Genomic DNA, 18,131 nt, shown 5'->3' with positions numbered 1-18,131 from the left:
ACGATAGAATACTCAAACAACGGTAAATTTATTTAGTATGGAAAAAAATACATAAACTGATTACAACTTTCAGATATTGGTAAAAGGAACGGGCTTAAAAATATGATATTAAAAGTCTATACAGAAACTTTTTTTCTTCAAACTGCTATTCAAGAAATCACTGAAAGAAAAGGGGGTTGGAACTTGGCCTGATTATTTATTTCTTAAAACATTTTAATTATGATACTTTGTTGACGCTTTTTTAAATATCTCAATATTAAATGAATCATGAATCGTGTTTTGGAGGGATATACCACTTCCATAAATTACATCACTATATCATTAGAGAACTGTAATAATACTCTAGAATAAGGAAACTATAACTTAGAAGGTAAGGATAAGATATCGTTCGAAATAAAGTAGATATCGGTCAGGCTTCGTCTTGTTTTCCTGTGCTTAATATGTTAATTCCCTAAGAGTGCAGCTACCACAGTGGTATTACATCATCTAAATCGGAGAGGGTTTCACTGTATCTACCTACTCGGACACAAATGCACAAACCATTGTGTCCATTTTACACGATTATGATGAGCGATATAGGCGTTATATGCAATAACGCAACAGTAACATGACCCCGCAATGATAACGTGCTCTTCGCTTTCCTTTACTCTATTGCAAATTTGATTGGCGGAAGGGAGCATCCGACATGACACACTTCTAACAAAATGATGCCACGCTTTTTAAAGGGGATGGCTAGTAACTGATCAGTTGGAATCAATGCGAATGCTGGGGGTGATTGTTCCAATCCTTGTGGGATTCATTTAAGAGTACATTATATTTCTATTGTTGTGTGAAAATATTGTTTGCTTCAGAATAGTCTCATATTTAAGTATGTACAGTTTAGTGTTTCCAGGTTAGCGTGCCTGTACAGTGACGGGGCATTAAACTGCACATTACTTGAATATGAGACCGTTCTGAAGCAAATATTTTTTACACAATAATAATTATAATGTACTCTTAAATGAATCCCACCAGAATTGGAACAATCATCCCCCAGCATTCCCACTTATACCCACTGATCAGTTACTAGCCATCCCCTTTAAGAATGGGAATGGGAATGTGTATGTACGTATCAATATATATATATATATATATATATATATATATATATATACGTGATATGTATAATTATTATGTACATGTATGATAAGTATCATAGTATATAGTGCGAGAAGATAAGAGCATTCGCGGACGTAGCTAGTGATCAACGCCCTCGGGACCCCTTCTCGCACTCTCATCTCTCTCTCTCTCTCTCTCTCTCTTTGGATATATATATATATATATATATATATATATATATATATTGTATTTGCTCCGCGTATTGGCAGTACTAGAAATAGCAATAATGATGTCACAACAGAGAAATGCATTAAATGCCAATCTTGATTTTAATGAATAATCCGAATTTTCGAGGATCCTTCCTCTTCATCAGGGATGACAGTCATCCCTGATGAAGAGGAACGATCCTCGAAAATTCGGATTATTCATTAAAATTAACTTTGGCATTTAATGCATTTCTCTGTTGTGACATTATTATTGCTATATATATATATATATATATATATATATATATATATGTATAGAGAGAGAGAGAGAGAGAGAGAGACCTACACATGTATAAAGGATGCGTGAGTGTGTGTGTGTGTTACCTGAATCTAGAAGATCTACATCGGCTTTGTAATAATAGGGAGCTTTAGATTACGCTGGGACGCAACGTATCAAAGATAAATTGGCGCCCCCATATTATGATCAGTGCATGAAGTAGCTCTCTACGTTGCAAACTGTGCGGACGTAAAAATATCCTGCCAGTTACGCGTAATGTGAAAAACTCAGGCGACGCAAGCTAAAAATAGATATGAGATTGACTTTACGCTCAGAACGTGTTTTTTCCCTCTGAACGCCCGCGCGTAAAAAATCTAAAGCTCCCTAAAAACAGATACCATGTCCTTTAGAATAAACAGAATACACCATAAGCTTGTCAGGATACATTTTCCTCACGTTTTAATCCAAGCTCTATCCAATAGCTGGAGAATATTATACTCAAACCAGCTGCTGTCCTCGAAACTTCAATAATTGACAACCCATGCACCCTTCCTACAATCAAATACACTCTACACATCACATGACATCATGTTTTCACTCCTCACTGATTGGCCTCTATAATAATGAAAACTTGTTAAACTCACCCAAGTTTACGCAGCTATTTTACATAATAATACTATTATCATGAATATTCAGTTTCAGTTCATAGGATAGATTCATAGATCCCTGGTTCCTAGATCAAGGATCAAATGATGGACTTTTTTTTCTCATGCAATGCTAGAGTAGGGGCATACGACATAGGTATAATTATCCCCCCACCCCCCCCCGAAATCGGAGGAAAAAATAGTAATTATTCTAGGCCTGTGTATGCCTCTATCTTTGTCAGTCTGGACAGGAAGTTTTTTTTTTTTTTGGTTTTTTTTTTGGGTCTGTTGGCTGGTTGTGTGTGTGTGTGTGTTTTTTTTTTTTTTTTTTTTTTTTTTGGGGGGGGGGGAGGGTCTTGTTTTTTTAGTTTACATCTGAGAAGATGGCTAGCTAGCCCATATTAAGTTGCACTATATAGCTGGTCTTCCATGGGGGTCCGGTTGGATGTAAGGCGGGACCACTTCACCCGCCGGGCGGGTAAACACTCTGCTCTTTGATTGCGATGAATACATTAAGAGGTATTTTTTACATGCATGCATGAGTTGCGACTCTCTCACACACGGGGCCTTCATTTTACGTCCTTTTTATGAGGGACAGAGCTTTCTGCCTGTTACAAGATGGGACGACAGTGTGATTACACACAACATTGCTCAGTAGGTACCCTATGGGACTCCGGGAATCGTCCCTTAGATCGCGAGGCATATCGACGAGCTGCTGACCGAGCTAGCTTGCTGCCCAAACATTTAACTTTAACTTTTGAAGAAGGTACACACTCATACGCGCACAGACACACAGGCACACACACGCATCAAATCTCATTAATGATAATAATAGTAAATTTTAATGACAATCACAGACAGTGCAATTCATTGTAAATATTCTTTGTTGAAAAAAAAAATCACAGAAAGAACAAGCAACAAGAATGCGCATGGTGCAGCGAATACTAATTCTTTTCTCAGTCAGAGTAAAGAGAACTCAGTCAGAGTCCTGTTCCAAGGCACCCTCTGGACAGATTTTGTTGTTGTTGTTTGCTATGTACATGTATACTGTGTACACTATGTACCCCCCCCCCTTGCAGTGCAAATGCATTAGTGGAGGTAAGATTTTTTTTTTTTTGTGTACAACAAACAAATTATCCAAGATGGCAGCAGAATTACATGAATTAATATAAATTAATTAGCGTACCTCAGCGGTTACAGCATCGATTTTGATCAAATTTTCGCGAAGTTTCCATGATTTTCGAGGGTATTTACGGCATTTTCGTGAAATTATTCCACGACCGGACAACTTCGCCTTTGACAACTCGGCTGATCGTGGAAGTTAAATTCCACGATCAGTATATAGAGAGTTTGCCGAGAGTTTCCTATGTACTGATTGTGGAATTCGTCGACACCACCTAAGGGATTTTGGATGCAGTTTAACACGGGCTGGTGACAAATTTCAGTACATATAGGGCCTATAGTTTCCTATAGGGAAATACGTGTTGGAAATCTGTAACCGCTTATCTCTTGTGTGAGGAGAGCTTCGCACGAACAGAACTAACAAACGCGTTTGGTCTAGACATGAAGCTATTGTATGGTCTTGATCCATTCAAAATCACGGAAGCGTGCAGGCGGTCTGATATTCGGGTACCGGTGTTAGAAGATAATGTCTCCAGTGGCAGAAAACACGATATGGCCATTTACCTACTTTGTGTACACGGTATATCATTCTGCCAGGTAGATATTTTAGACAAGTTCTACTGTATCTGGTGAAGTGAAAAAAGTCTGTTCTTTGAACGGACGATAATACAGCGGTGGGCCTGACACTCCGTTCTGGTTCTTGATCGTACTGTCTCAAAATTCTTGGAGTGAGGTTAAAACTGCCAAGTAATACTGTAATCATGGGGCTGATGAAGAATGCTGCCCTTATGGGTGTGACAGCCATCTTGGTGGTGTTCCTGCCAAGATTCTTTCAGACTCCACCACCTGTCATCACAGAGGGTTATGTAGCTCCTGGATTCGAAGACGTCCTAGAGACTTTCAGGTGAGTCGTCGTTAAAAGTGTATTCATTTTGCTTCCTGTTCAAAATGAGCATCAAGTTTAATGAGATCATGTTTATATGCGCATGTTTTTAAAATTCATCTAACCGTCAAAATAAACCAAAGGCAGATTATTTTATTCCACTGTGAAACAATGAGGCAAAGTCTACAAAAGGTGCTTTCTCAGGAATTAAAGCACGGAAACTGACATCTCTCAATTCCCTTACAAAAAAAAAAGTCCAGTGGTAATTATACCACAGGACAGTACCACAGGACAGTACCACAGGACAGAACCACAGGAATTGTCCCGTGATATTTTGGGGCGTACCACAGGGCAGTACCACAGGACAGTACCACAGGGCAGTACCACAGTACACTACCGTAGGGCAGTACCACAGGACCACAGTAGGCCTATAGCCTACCACAGAACAGTACCACAGCTAGGAACTGTTCTGTAGTATTTTGGGACATTACCACAGGACAGTACAGCTCATTAATTACCACACAACATTACCACAGGTCATTACCACACAGCATTACCATGGTACAACAGGAGATCGAGTACCACACAGGGTGGATCGAAAAAAAAAAAATCCGGGAGAATCAATGTTGCTACATGTCCAGAAATATTCGTGATAGGCGAGTGATGAATTACTTAGGACAAACATGGCCCTTCTTAATAAACCTGTCCTACTCCTTAACCTCAAACAACAGTCTCACAGGGCCTAGTGCCACTCTAGTCCTATGTACAGAGTAGATCTGTATAGTAATCCTATTCCTATATATTTATGGCCATCTATCCGTAATGCATTAAGGCATTGTTACTGATACCTTAATATCAAGATATGAAATACACCTTCATAACAATATATATTTGTGATGGGAATAATATAACATTATTAGAAAATTTTTAATGAAGTTCATAGTAAGTCCCATCATAAATACTTTAACTTTTTAAGTCTTTTATGTTTTTTCTAAAATCTATATTGTTTTTTTTTTAATATTCATGAGTTACGTAAAAATTTGTACCACAGGAGCACCACAGGAGTACCACAAGAGTACCACATGAAATGTCACATGCTTTACATTGTCAGCACTTACACTTAATAGGTAATACTGTAGGAGTGTAGGACAGGTTAATGGAAAATCAATTTGCTATAATTCACAGCATTTCATTACTAATCTATCAAATAATTGAGAAATATGTTGGTTTTTCAGTCGGTTCTGCCTTAAGATAGTTCTCTGTGGTACTCCTGTGTGGTCCTGTTGTGTGATATTTTCCTGATATGATAGTCATACGGTATAAAATTTTAAGAAAAAGAAAAGAATATCCTGTAGTATTTTTCTGGGGTACTTTCTGTTGTATATGTGTTGTTACCTCATGATGTTGTGTGATATTGCTATGTGGTACTACTGTGTAATACTTTGCAGTTAATTTGCTGTGTGGTACTTCTCTGTGTGGAACAGTACCGTAGGATCTCAAGTTCCTGTGGTATTTGGGGACATATTGATTGTGTGTGTTACATTGTGTGATATGGACAAGTACCAAAGGGTGTACCACAGGACATTTTTGTTAGGGAAAGAAATAAAAAAATGAGTTCCGTTCAAATTAATATTGGAGGTCACTGTCACATAAAGTGCAGTATAAATTCTAAGCATAAAAAGAAATATAAAAAACAACTAAATTTATAATCATCTGCCTACTTCTTGAAAGCAACAGCATGTCGAATCCTATCTCGATCTGGATCTATATTTCAAGTCAGATTAGTTAACAGCTTTCAAAGAACAATAACGAATTGAATCAATTCTTATCATCCTGATCATATAAAGTACACACCAATAAAGATAATAATACGCCTCTTAGCATTTGGACTTTAACAGCTAAACACCCAAGAGAAAGGAGAAAAGCTCAGCGTGAACAGTAGAAGAAATCGCTAAAAGCTCAAGGAAGCAGACACTGAAATGTAGCATGTGAATGAATGAGAATCAGAAAGACGTCGGACATATTCCGTATAATTGATCTTTAATTCAAATTTAATCTCGAATTAATCAAATATTTCACACAGAGCGAACTTTGAGAGTGGTCGAGATCCCCGTACTGGAGGAGCGGCATTTGCTGCCTATCATCGGGGAAAGAAAGTCGTCGACATTTGGGGTGGATTCGCAGATTATGAGAGCAAGCGGAAATGGCAGCAAGACACTATCTCCATTTTCTTCTCATCAACGAAAGGTGAATTCCGTCTTTCTATACATCTAAAATCATTGTACACGTTACAGTGTCATACATGATGATTGTGGTAGACCTGTCTCGAAACTTGATACAGAAATGGTAAGAATCTTGGTCGCAAATATACTGCAGTGAGATTTATTAGCACAAAGACAGACGTGAAAGGACACAATCAATGATCAGCTGTTTGTGTTCTTACTTGTGTAGCTAGAAAACAGCAGGGAATTTAAGAAAAATAGAAATAGTATTCCCCCTGGTTATGTGTTTAAGGTACTTTCATTATACACAATAGTGCTGTGCCAAACTCGTATTCCGATTATAGTTTGGGGTTCCCCGTTGAGATGGAACGGTCATTTTTATCAACTTGGCATGTTGATTTCAAAGTCTGGAGATGGGAGGGGGGGGGGGGGGGCAACCGGGGGAGGAATTCACAACATTAAGGTGAACTTAATTTACGCAAAGCCATTCATATTCCCACATTGATAACTATCAGTATCAGTTAGCTCACTCCGGTCCTTATCTCCTTTTAGTCAGGGGTGGAGCTTCAGAATGTTCTACATTGTAGTGAAGACGAGGGAGGGACGGAGAGAATGGAAAACTTACTGAACCTCGTGGGGTCAAGAAAGAGAGCCCTTGCCCATTTCCGCTCCCTTCTTTCCTTTGAGCCGGGACCCAGAAAATGGTGGAGTTCATACAGTGCCCATGAGTTGTCACTTTTTCAGGTTTTGTGATACATGTACCTCCGAGCCCACTACCCCCCCCCCCCCCCCCACACACACACACACTTTTTTTTAGGTAAGCAAATTGTTTTCGATTTGCCTTCATTTAACACTGGCTATGTCCCCTGACAACTAAAGGAGATTAATACTTCAAGCCTTATTTCCCTGATTGTAATTATTTCTTTCCCCCGATGTAGGAGTTGCGTCAGTCTGCATCGCCATGCTCGTAGATCGAGGTTTGCTGGACTACAACAAACCAGTCGCCCACTACTGGCCGGAATTCGCACAGAAGGGCAAAGAGAAGGTCACCGTCAAAGACATGTTGGAGCATAAGGTTATATTAAACTCTTCCATACTGAAACCTGAAGTGTCTGCTTAGAGGGATTATACAGTTTTGGTTGAGATGGGGCTTGATATTTTCTCTTTTTTATTTTTGTTTTATGACGAATTTTGAGATAATGAGAAACCTCTCATGAAATATGATGACAATGTATCATTCTAAGAGGAATTCAGAGTCTATTCAATGAAAGTTGGTTTTGAAATGGCTGAGATATGAAAAAAAAGAGCGATCCAGGACCCACCTTTTATTAGGATCGCTTTGTTTTACTTTGTTTTTTGGATGTCTCAGCCACTTCAAAACCCATTTTCTTCAAATAAAGTTTGTATTCCTCTTAAAATTGTATGCTTTTCAACATTTCATTATGTGGTTTCTAAGTATCTCGCAAAAATAAGTTAAAAGCTAAAATCTCATGTCAACCAATACTATACCATCATTTAATAAAGGGACGCAGTCCTCACGAAATAAAAAATATATATATATGTTGTTGGTACCTCCAATGAACTACTTTCACCAAAAACAAACTTTCAAATCACCAAATAAGCTCGTACATTTTGGTTGAAAAAGTGTGACTTTGCATGGTGAATATGCTAATGAGCAAGTATTGGCGGAGAGTCATACGTCATCGATGCACAACTCTTTCCAGTGGTGTTCTGCTCGTCATGCGTACGCTCCCTAGTTATTTATAAATACATGTGTACTATTTATTTTTATATTAATTGTATATATAAATAAGCTTGAAATATTTTGTTTGAAATAATCAAACCACATATTGTCACATTTTATGAAAAAATCAGATATGATCATTTTGAACACTTAAATTGGTTTTCTGAGGCACGGCTGTCAACTTGAGAGTAGGGAATCAATGACGTTGCACCTTTTGGCAGGCTCTTACACGATCGCTTGCAGGAATTATTTTTTTTAAAAATCGCGTACGGAGACAATTTTTGATGTCCACGCGTATAAATTGGTGAAAGGTTATATTTTTTACTATTCTTGATTATCAGTACAGTGAAAATCTCAGGACTGCTTCCCTTTAAAGGCAAAAATCTAAGAGGAAAATTCCTGGAACATTTAAAAGTTGGTGTATTAATTAAGAGTTAATTATATAGAAAGAACAGTGACAGATTTATGAAAATCTGATGGTAACTGAATTTTTAAGTTAAAATTGTACTGTGAAATTATGCAAACGAGTACATTATATTTGTTTTTGAAACACACATTCGCAAACAAACTTAAAAGAATGTGCAATTTAGAATAACACTAAATAACTTCAACTTTATTTTCATTTCTATTGAATAAACATGGAAAATTATATATAAAATGTATTAACAGAACATATTTGTAACAATTTCAAAGGAAACGTACATGTGATCACGAGTAACAACATAAATTCATAAGGTATAAACATATATATGCATAATACAAGAATTGGAATGAAAATGGAGGGTCCCACTAAAAAGCAAAGCTTGTAGGGTATGGGACCCTCGGAAAATACATACACAAAATCAAAGAAACCAATGTCAACTGACATTAAATCAACTTAAGAAGGGAAAAAAGAAAAAAAGAAAAAAAAGAGGGAAAAAAGAAGAAAAGAGAAAAAAGAGACTATGGTACAACACGCGCCATCGTGGACACAAGCAGACTGGACTTCATGATGTACAGCTTGTAAGTGTAATGATAAAAAATGATAAATTTTACAGTGTAGATAGTAATTATCGTGCTATTCCATCCTAACGATGGAATCCATTCTTACGTGAATTATTCTCATAAAATAGCATGTATGATATGTGATTGACACATGACTTAAGTGGTTTTACTTGCCCTTCTAAGGCAGGGATTTTTGTATCCGCACCACCTGGTTTGAGCCTGGAGTTGCTACAAGACGTTGCAAAGGCGGGTGAACTAATGGCAAGGACAGAGCCACAATGGGAATATGATGGCCACACCCATGGTTACCATGGTTTCACATTTGGACCACTAGTCAATGAGCTTTTGCGGCGAGTTGACCCTCAACATCGAACTCTGGGACAGTTTTTCAAGGAGGAGATAGCAAAGCCTTTCGGTAATGTCAATTGATAGTACGTTCAGACAGTCAAATTGATTCCTTATTTAGAAAAGAGACGAAATGGTTTATCTTAATTCCGAAGTTGATTGGAAAATGAAAGAAGGTTCCTTATTCCGAAGATCCGTTTGTCCGAAACACAATCTCAATATGTGTATTTAGATGATCATTAATCCGAAAATAATTTTTTAAAAGTTTGTTAATAAGAAAATCGTTAAAGTTCGTTATCGTTATTCCGAGGGTTTGTGAATCTGAAATAATGAAATAAGGGTCGTAATTCCCCGACTGAGTATTTTGACCAGAAAATGAAATTAGGTTCGCTGTTTTGGAGGTTTGTTAATCCGAAAATGAAAAGAAGGTGCCTACTTACGAACCTTTGGACTAGCTAACCTATTCAAATTTTCGGATTAAGGATCATTTAGAATGATGAACATTCAGAATAACGAACTGTAACCTAAAAATGAGGGCTAGGAACGGTAGACAGTGGTAAAAAGAGAAAGAAAACAAAATGATCGCATGAGACACATTAAAGGGCTCCTGAAATCCAAATGCATGTTGATTTGTGTCGATTTTATGATACCCTCAACATCACTTTCGCGGTGAAATGTATATCTAGAAACATTCCACATATTTTTAACGAATTTCTCTTCTATTTTTCTTCAGATTACTTGGGAACGCAAAAAAAAAAAATCCTTCGAAACCAATATTCCTCAAATGACCTCATCTGAAAATTATTGCTACTTTGCTGAAATGTTTAACAAAAGACATTGGAATACACCTTCCCCTCGACTCAACATAACTTGCGTGTTCCCTCACCATGTCTTTTGTTAGTCACATTCACAGAAACATGCGAGTTATGCTGAGTCGAGGGGAAGGTGCATAATTCCACTCTTTTTTTTTTTTTGGTAATACATCAATATGCCCTCACAAGCTCACCCTCTCGCATGAACACATGCACAATTTCTTGCTAATGCCGTTTAAATATCCTTTCTTTCAGGCATAGATTTCCACATTGGTCTTCCATTGGAAAGCAACCACCGCGTCGCCCGCCTTCTCGTTGACAATCGCCCGGTATTGGTGCTACTCCTTGAGAGTCTACGGACTTCGGATGGAAGACAATCTGTAAAACACATGATAGCCACGAACGCCATACTAGAAATGATGGACAATGTGAATGAAATTGCAGATGTACGTATACATGAACATCCACTCCCCCCCCCCCCCACACACACACAATGTATATAGCAAAGGTCGAGGATGTGAAGGTTGTATACATTAAAGCATTCTTTGCCCCGCTCTTGTCACACCAAGGAGGCTTTATACATGGAGTTCCCGCTGGCTGTGATTATTCAAACAGTTGTCAGATTGATGTACAAAAGAATTCCACAAGTGCACTTGTGCCTTTGATGATCGATGTTCGACGCCGCCGTCATGCAGAGCAATCTGAGAATTAATTTCGAACGTTATCATAATGTTGGCCATATTTTGCTTATTCATTTATTAAATAAAATGAAATTTCACTTAATGATAAAGCATGTAAAACAAAAAGTCAATTCCGTCAAGAAATTTGCGTAAAAGTGTACATCACAGCAGCTGTATCACGTGAAAAAGTTTAAACCTGTACCATCCTGGAAAGCTGGTTTAATCACTTTTCCGCCCAATTTCCATTTAAGGAAACTAATATGGAATAATCTTCAAGTATAATTCTTTATTGATAGATATATCACATTAGTGCCCGGATATGCTCAGTCGAGTAATTTCAAGTTTCATCTTTATTTCAGCATTTTTCGCTCAATTTCTATTCGCGCATCCTCGTGTCTGTACCGCCTACCTCTTAACTAGGAGGGATAGCGAAAAGTAATTACCATCACAAAGAGATAGCTTCCTTTGAAAGTGGCTGGTGATTTAAGCCATGTTCAGACGTATTTCTAGTCGGAGTAAAAATTTATGGCTCGGTAATCAAAATTAAAATCAATGCACATCTTACCACGACCCTTGTGTCCACACGACGGTCTTGTTGATGGAAATTTCTGCATGAGCGCTAGCTTCTTCGTCGCTATCGACTAGGTTAGAATTGCGCTACACCCGCACGGGTAGTCGCAAAATGTCAACATTGCGATTTGACCCAGGAAGTTTTACCTAGTTCGTAAGGTTTGTAAGTTCATAGATACTCCGAGGGCTTGTCCGCACGGGCAATTTACTCCGACCGGCTAGTCGTGGTAGCGAAATACTCCTGAGAAAACTCAGGAGTATCTCGTTCGGAGGAAGAGGTCGTGGTAAGTTCCTCCGATCGGAGGAAGTTACCACGACCATGTTCAGACGGGCACTACTCCGACCTATCCTCCGAAGTTACTCCGACCAAGCTTCCTCCGACCCTTCCTCCGAAGTTACTCCGATCAAAACTGCCTCCGTCTGAACACAGCTTATCAAATGAGACACGAGTCAATAGATTGTCTTCGTATCTGCGCGGCAGATCCTGTTTGGCACATGTTTCAAATATTTTTGAGCGGCGGCTTCGAACGTGGGATCAAAGCGAATAACACTGTTGTTACTCCATCTCTTGGACCTCCTTGGTCGCACCCTAGATTTTTTGTTTCTGTTCAGAAAACTCGATGTGAGATCGTACTGCAACGGGTCGGTGCAATATAATGCTAACCCACACAATAGTCATTTTGAGATATTCGATGTTGAATGTTTGGAAACTCCATACATTATGCATTAATAAAACATGAATGTATGCATTTTACCATCTTATTGGTTGAATTCCAATATGATATTTTCACGGAGGATAGAGTGAAGAGAAGGATTATGAAAATGCATGTAACTCAATTTTGACAGAAGTGCGGATTAGCACGCACCGACCCCCTCTATTGTTACAGATCTGGTCATATTATGAGAACGAAATAGATGAAATGAATGAATGAATGAGTGAATGAATGAATGAATGAATGAATGAATGAATGCATGAATGTCGCAATACAAAAAAGCCCTATACCAGCTAACTCCATCACTCCTGAGTCTCCATATTTGTTCCACTTACGTCCCCAACCCCACCCCCCCCCCCCCGCCCATCTCTCTTTCTATACAAATATATTTATACATAAGTAGTATTTTCTCATTTCCGTCAGATTCTTTTTGAACCAAGTTTTATCGACATCTATTTTTAATGTCTTTTTTTTTGGGGGGGGGGCTACTATTAGTTAAGATGTCTGTTCTGTGTTATGTTTAATTCTCATTTGCTCTACTCTGCATGTTCATAAATACGTCTTTTTCTGGGCAGTGTATTGCTATTTCTATTGTGTTTTAATACATCTTTCAATGTTTTCTTTTGTTGTTTGGTTAATTTGAGATGATGATCATCACTGATAGCGCTTAACTGCCGACAAGAGAATATAATCAGCTTCACCTTCAAAAACACGAAGAAAGACAATTGCATGGAATATAAACTCTAAAGGTTTAGGCATGCCACGATGTATGCATTCACACACACTCTCTATACACCATTTCATTAAAAGCATTTGACAGTTGACATTTTGAAGTTTTGGTAATTTCTGCGAAACAGTTTTGTACAGTGGATATGACTATACAAAGGAGTGAGCTAACCATGTCATACCCTCATAAGTTTCCATTGATCGTGTGAAAAAAGAATAATGAAGAAAAACTGTGATCAGTTAGAGATACGAGAATTTGAGTCTCGGGCATAATTGCGCTTGAATGAAGAACTGGAAACTTCAAAATTTTATGTACAAACTATATTGTAAGTTGTGAGGGGATGACATGCTCACTTTGCCATTTGCATGTTCATGAAGATTGCTTAAGAACTGTCCCCCCCCCCCCCAAAAAAAAAAAAATAAATAAATAAATAAAAATAAATAAATAAATAAAATAAAATAATAACAATGAATGAATGAATGAATAAATAAATAAATAAATAAGAATAAATAAATAAACTTCAAAATGTCAAAACTTTCCTATTTTTCGTCCGATTTCGATAAAAATTATACAGTTGAACTCGTTTTATTTTACTCTTTCTTTTCAGACTAGCTTATCTTTGAACTTGATTTCCCCTTTAAAATTTTTTTCGTCATAACATCTCCCACTTCAGCTAACATAATCGCCCACTTTGCTTCACACACGTCAAAATGATACGTATCTGTCTGGGCAAACTGCCTGACGGTAGGGCCCCAATAAAGCCCAATAACAACGAAAAGAGAGCATTGAAAACGTTTCTGTCTTTTGCACAGCTTCGAGTCTTTAACAATCCCGCGTACAGAGCCATCGAATTGCCTTCAGCCAACGGCATCGGGTCTGCGGCTGGCCTTGCAAAGGTGCGTATGAAAAAAAAAAAGAGAAAAAAATAAGAAAATGGCGGCAATGTAGAAAACGTGGTGCTATCTGCACTTGATATGCTAAAGTGATCAGAATGAATAGGATATAATTAATATCATGGTGTAAAGATGCCACATAGGAAGTAATTAGCTTGCAACATGAGAGATGGTAAAGTAATATTTGCCGAAGGATTGTCGGATACCTCTTTTTTTCCTGTATAAGCGGGACGAAAAAAAAAATCAAGTGTGTAAATAGAAAGGGCAATAATTTTTGGTTCTATTATCCCTCTGATATATAAGGCAATTCACTGATAAATGGATGAGTGTACAGTTGTATCAAAGTTTCAAGGAAATATTATTAATATTTTGTAAGATTTTCATTAACAATTAATTCATGTTACTTGTTAATCAATTTATATCTTTTTTCTTTTTCTTTTTCTTTTCTTTTGATAACATGATATAATATTGGTATACGCAGTGGATAGAAAATGCGCAGTGTACATTCACAATTATTATCAATATACTATCATTATCATTATTATTATCATCATTATTATTATTATTATTATCATTATTATTATTATTATTTCTCCATCCATATACTCCTTTCATAAAGCAACGTAATTAAGTAAAGCAAAGTAATTCTGAGGATAATCGTTAATTGCTAATGTGTCAAAAGTGATAACTTGCATCTCCAAGTGACTAAATACGCCATCATGAAAAGTAACATGATATGATTAGCCGTTGTGTCTCATTTAAACACCATTGTCTGATGCGTCCTCCATTTTCTACCTAACATGACATTGTCATATTTTAAGCTTCTCTATATATTTTCCCCCCACCAATTACTTAAACAAGATGGAAAATATGACCCAGTACAACGTAAAAACATTTACGCCTATGTGCGTGTTTATGTATGTGTGGGTGTCCATTTCCGGCCTTAAACCAAATAATGTGATGTTCTTCTGTTTTCAGCTCTATGGAATAATTTCATCTGGTGGCATAGACCCAGTTACTAACAGAACTCTGCTGTCGAAGGAGAGAATCGACGATTTTCTGAATTTCGAGCCTCCTTCTGTCGACAGAACCCTTGGTCTCCCTATCTCCTTCAATCGCGGGATGATGAAAGTTTATAAGTTTGTGGTATGTTGCCAATCAGGCCGTAAGAGATGACAAAAAGAGAAGTCAAACCTGTCTATAGCGGCCACTCAAGGGACACGAAAAGTGACCGTTATAGGCAAATGGCCGCTGTAGCCGGGGTCGTTGGCTTTTATTTCAAAGAATTGTTTAATGGTCGTATACGGAAGGTGGCCGCTATAAATAGGTGGCCACCAAGGGAGGTGGTTTGACTCTAACTGGTTTTGTATTTGAACACAATGACACTACCACAGTTTTACAGTAGTGATTTCTTTTTCAAGTCAATTCCTCAACGAAACACCTCATATTCCACACAATACGGGATCATATTTTCCGCAATTTGATTGGTTAATGTTTGTGTTATACAGCTTTTTTTTTTTGATAACCCTCTCATAAATGATTCTGTCCAAAATGATTTTTCGTTTATGAGACCCTCGCTATTATTTGATGAGTTCAAGTAATGATAAAATAACATCAAGATAGCTATTTCAAACGTAAACATACCTTTGCCATGAAAGGGTATTTGTTACCCTTTATAAATTTCACACTTCTTTTTACATAACTGAACTTATGCCCGTGATTCTAATGTCTATATTTGAAGGATCGAGTTATGATTTAATACGTCAACTGACATGACATTCTCCTTCTTTTTGTAGGACGGAGTGACAATGTTTGGGCACCACGGATCAGGCGGTCAATGGGGCTGTGCAGACCCGGGGCATCAAATTGGATTCGCCTACGTCAGTAGCATTATGCTTCATAATCCTATTGGTGATGATCCTCGGACTAATCAACTTGTGCAGAGTCTTTATAGATGTGTCCAAAAGATTGAAAATCATTAATTTTGAGGGACTTTTTACTATTTAAATACAAATTGTCCTTCTCTATTTTCTTTTTAAAATCGGTGAACGTGTTTGTACCAATTCCCTTTATCATATTTATCGAAATATTTCACAACGTACAATGTAATACGCAACCAACAGTGGATTGACATAAATCTTTAGGCATGTAAGAATTTGAAAAGAAGTACACTTTGTAATTTTTTGAAGTTGTAGTGCCATCATCGCTTGACAAGATGACTATTCTACAGCTTGTGATTTCACACGGGTGCAACTATACAGAAAAGATTTCTAACTTTCCTCAAACTTTCACTCCAGTTTAACTGTATTACTGAATTCACTCAATCTACAGTAGATGAACTTTTCCTTTAAATGACTACAGAGTGCCAAAAAAAGAAATTCAATGTATTCTGTATAGTAGTAAAAAAAGATATTGGTTGATATAGGGCAGGCTTATGATACGTGAAATCATCACCAACACTCTCTTCAAACAAAACTTGAAGACTTACTTATTATGATGTCCCTATAATCTTATGTGCACTGGACTTATACTGTCGCTGCCTGGTAATTTATATATATTTCATCTTCTGTGGCGACCAGGGATGGACGATCTCGTAGCGCTTTGTATCCAGTGGAAAAGGCGCTCTAAAAATGTCTACTATTGTAATTATCATATCTAGTGAAACTCTATATTTCTGCAGAAACTGCTAACTTAAGAAACCATTGAAAGAAAGAAGGAGGACGGAAATTGGCCTGGTTGAGTTATTTCTTGAAACATTTTGATAATTGAGGGGGTCGGTGCAATATAGTGCTAACCACACTTTTGTCAAAATTGAGTTACATGCATTTTCATAATCCTTATCCTTCACTCTAACCTCCGTGAAAATATATTTGAATTCAACCAATAAGATGGTAAAAAATGCATGCATTCATGTTTTATTAATGTACAATGTATGGACTTTCCAAACATTCAACAGCGATTATCTCAAAATGACTATTGTGTGAGTCAGCACTATATTGCACCGACCCCCTCAATTGTACTTTGGTAATGCTATCTGTAAATCTCGATATTCAATGAATCATGAATGGTGTTTTGGAGTTGTATTCCACTTCCATAAATCACATTACGGGTCATGTACTGTATCATTAGAAAACTGTAATAATACTGTAGAATAAGGAAACTATAACTTAGAAGGTAAGGATAGAATATCGGTTTGAAATAAAGTAGATATCGGTCAGGCTTCGTCTTGTTTCAATGTGTGTTTAATATGTTAATTCCCTAAGAGTATACAGCTACCACAGTGGTATTACATCATCTAAATCGGAGAGGGTTAACTTCACCGTTTCTAGCTACTCGGAGACAAATGCACGTAGTAAATCCTTCACCATGTTTACAGAGTGCCTTTTTTTTCTTCTTCTTTTGTCACTGTTAATATGCTGGTTTTGTTAATGTTATTGTGTTTTCTAGTCTTTTTGTATGAATAACACCAATGCGCTTAGAAACGCCAATATGAAGCGCCATATAAATGCAATTATTATTATTATTATTATTGTTATTTCACACGCTTGGTTATGAGGTGTGATAGTATTAGGCGCCATTACGTAACAGTAACGTGACTTCGCATTGATAACGTGCTTTTTGTTTTCCTTTACTCTGTTTCAAATCAGAGTGGCGGAAGGACATGACACACTGATAACAAAATGACGGATGTATATACAGATAATACATATATATATGTATATATATATATATATATATACAATATATAAATATATATATATTATATATATATATAATATATATATATATATATATATATATATGTGTGTGTGTGTGTGTGTGTGTGTGTCTGTGTGTATATGTATACATGACATGTATATGTGTGTGAGTGTGTGTGTCCATAATATAATCCTTACACTTCCAGTATACACCACTGAAGGCTAGAAAGACTGCAGAAAACAGCTGCCCATTTTAATTGTTACCTGAGAGAAGAAGGTGTATAATACGGCTTTGTAATAATGGCTGGTCTCCAGGCGGGAATGGAATCCACTGCACATGCGTCGTCTCCATCACAAATAAAACACCATGTCCTGTAGAATACACAAATACACCATCAGTTGGTCAGGATACATCTTCCTCACGTCATAATCCAACCCATCAGCAGAAGAGTATTATACACAAACCTCGGGCCGAATGCATAAAGCAAGCAATTGCTTGTAAGCAATTGCTTC

At 37.3% G+C, this 18,131-nt stretch overlaps 1 protein-coding gene across 1 annotated transcript; it reads left to right on the top strand.

Moving 5' to 3' along the window:
• Positions 1 to 3,710: 3,710 nt before the first annotated feature.
• On the top strand, positions 3,711 to 15,808 carry LOC139727273 (beta-lactamase domain-containing protein 2-like). The gene is made up of 8 exons (XM_071638229.1): positions 3,711 to 4,251; positions 6,314 to 6,477; positions 7,391 to 7,527; positions 9,364 to 9,595; positions 10,593 to 10,783; positions 13,840 to 13,923; positions 14,899 to 15,085; positions 15,717 to 15,808. The coding sequence occupies exons 1-8, from the start codon at positions 4,109 to 4,111 to the stop codon at positions 15,806 to 15,808; spliced, it is 1,230 nt and encodes a 409-aa protein (XP_071494330.1). The 5' UTR covers positions 3,711 to 4,108.
• The last annotated feature ends 2,323 nt before the right edge of the window (positions 15,809 to 18,131 follow it).

The sequence above is a fragment of the Diadema antillarum genome, unplaced genomic scaffold (genome assembly GCF_040938485.1).
Source record: "Diadema antillarum isolate AM-2024a unplaced genomic scaffold, OU_Dant_1.0 seq00000124_RagTag, whole genome shotgun sequence".
In the NCBI taxonomy this organism is placed as follows: domain Eukaryota; kingdom Metazoa; phylum Echinodermata; class Echinoidea; order Diadematoida; family Diadematidae; genus Diadema; species Diadema antillarum.
This window is presented reverse-complemented; position numbering and strand designations above follow the sequence as displayed.

Bases quoted from the DNA above. Each gene is read 5' to 3' on its own strand.
- LOC139727273 (XM_071638229.1), top strand. From the start codon at position 4,109: ATGGGGCTGATGAAGAATGCTGCCCTTATGGGTGTGACAGCCATCTTG. The intron at 4,252-6,313 runs GTGAGTCGTCGT...TATTTCACACAG, and splicing joins GACGTCCTAGAGACTTTCAG to AGCGAACTTTGAGAGTGGTC. The intron at 7,528-9,363 runs GTTATATTAAAC...TGCCCTTCTAAG, and splicing joins AAGACATGTTGGAGCATAAG to GCAGGGATTTTTGTATCCGC.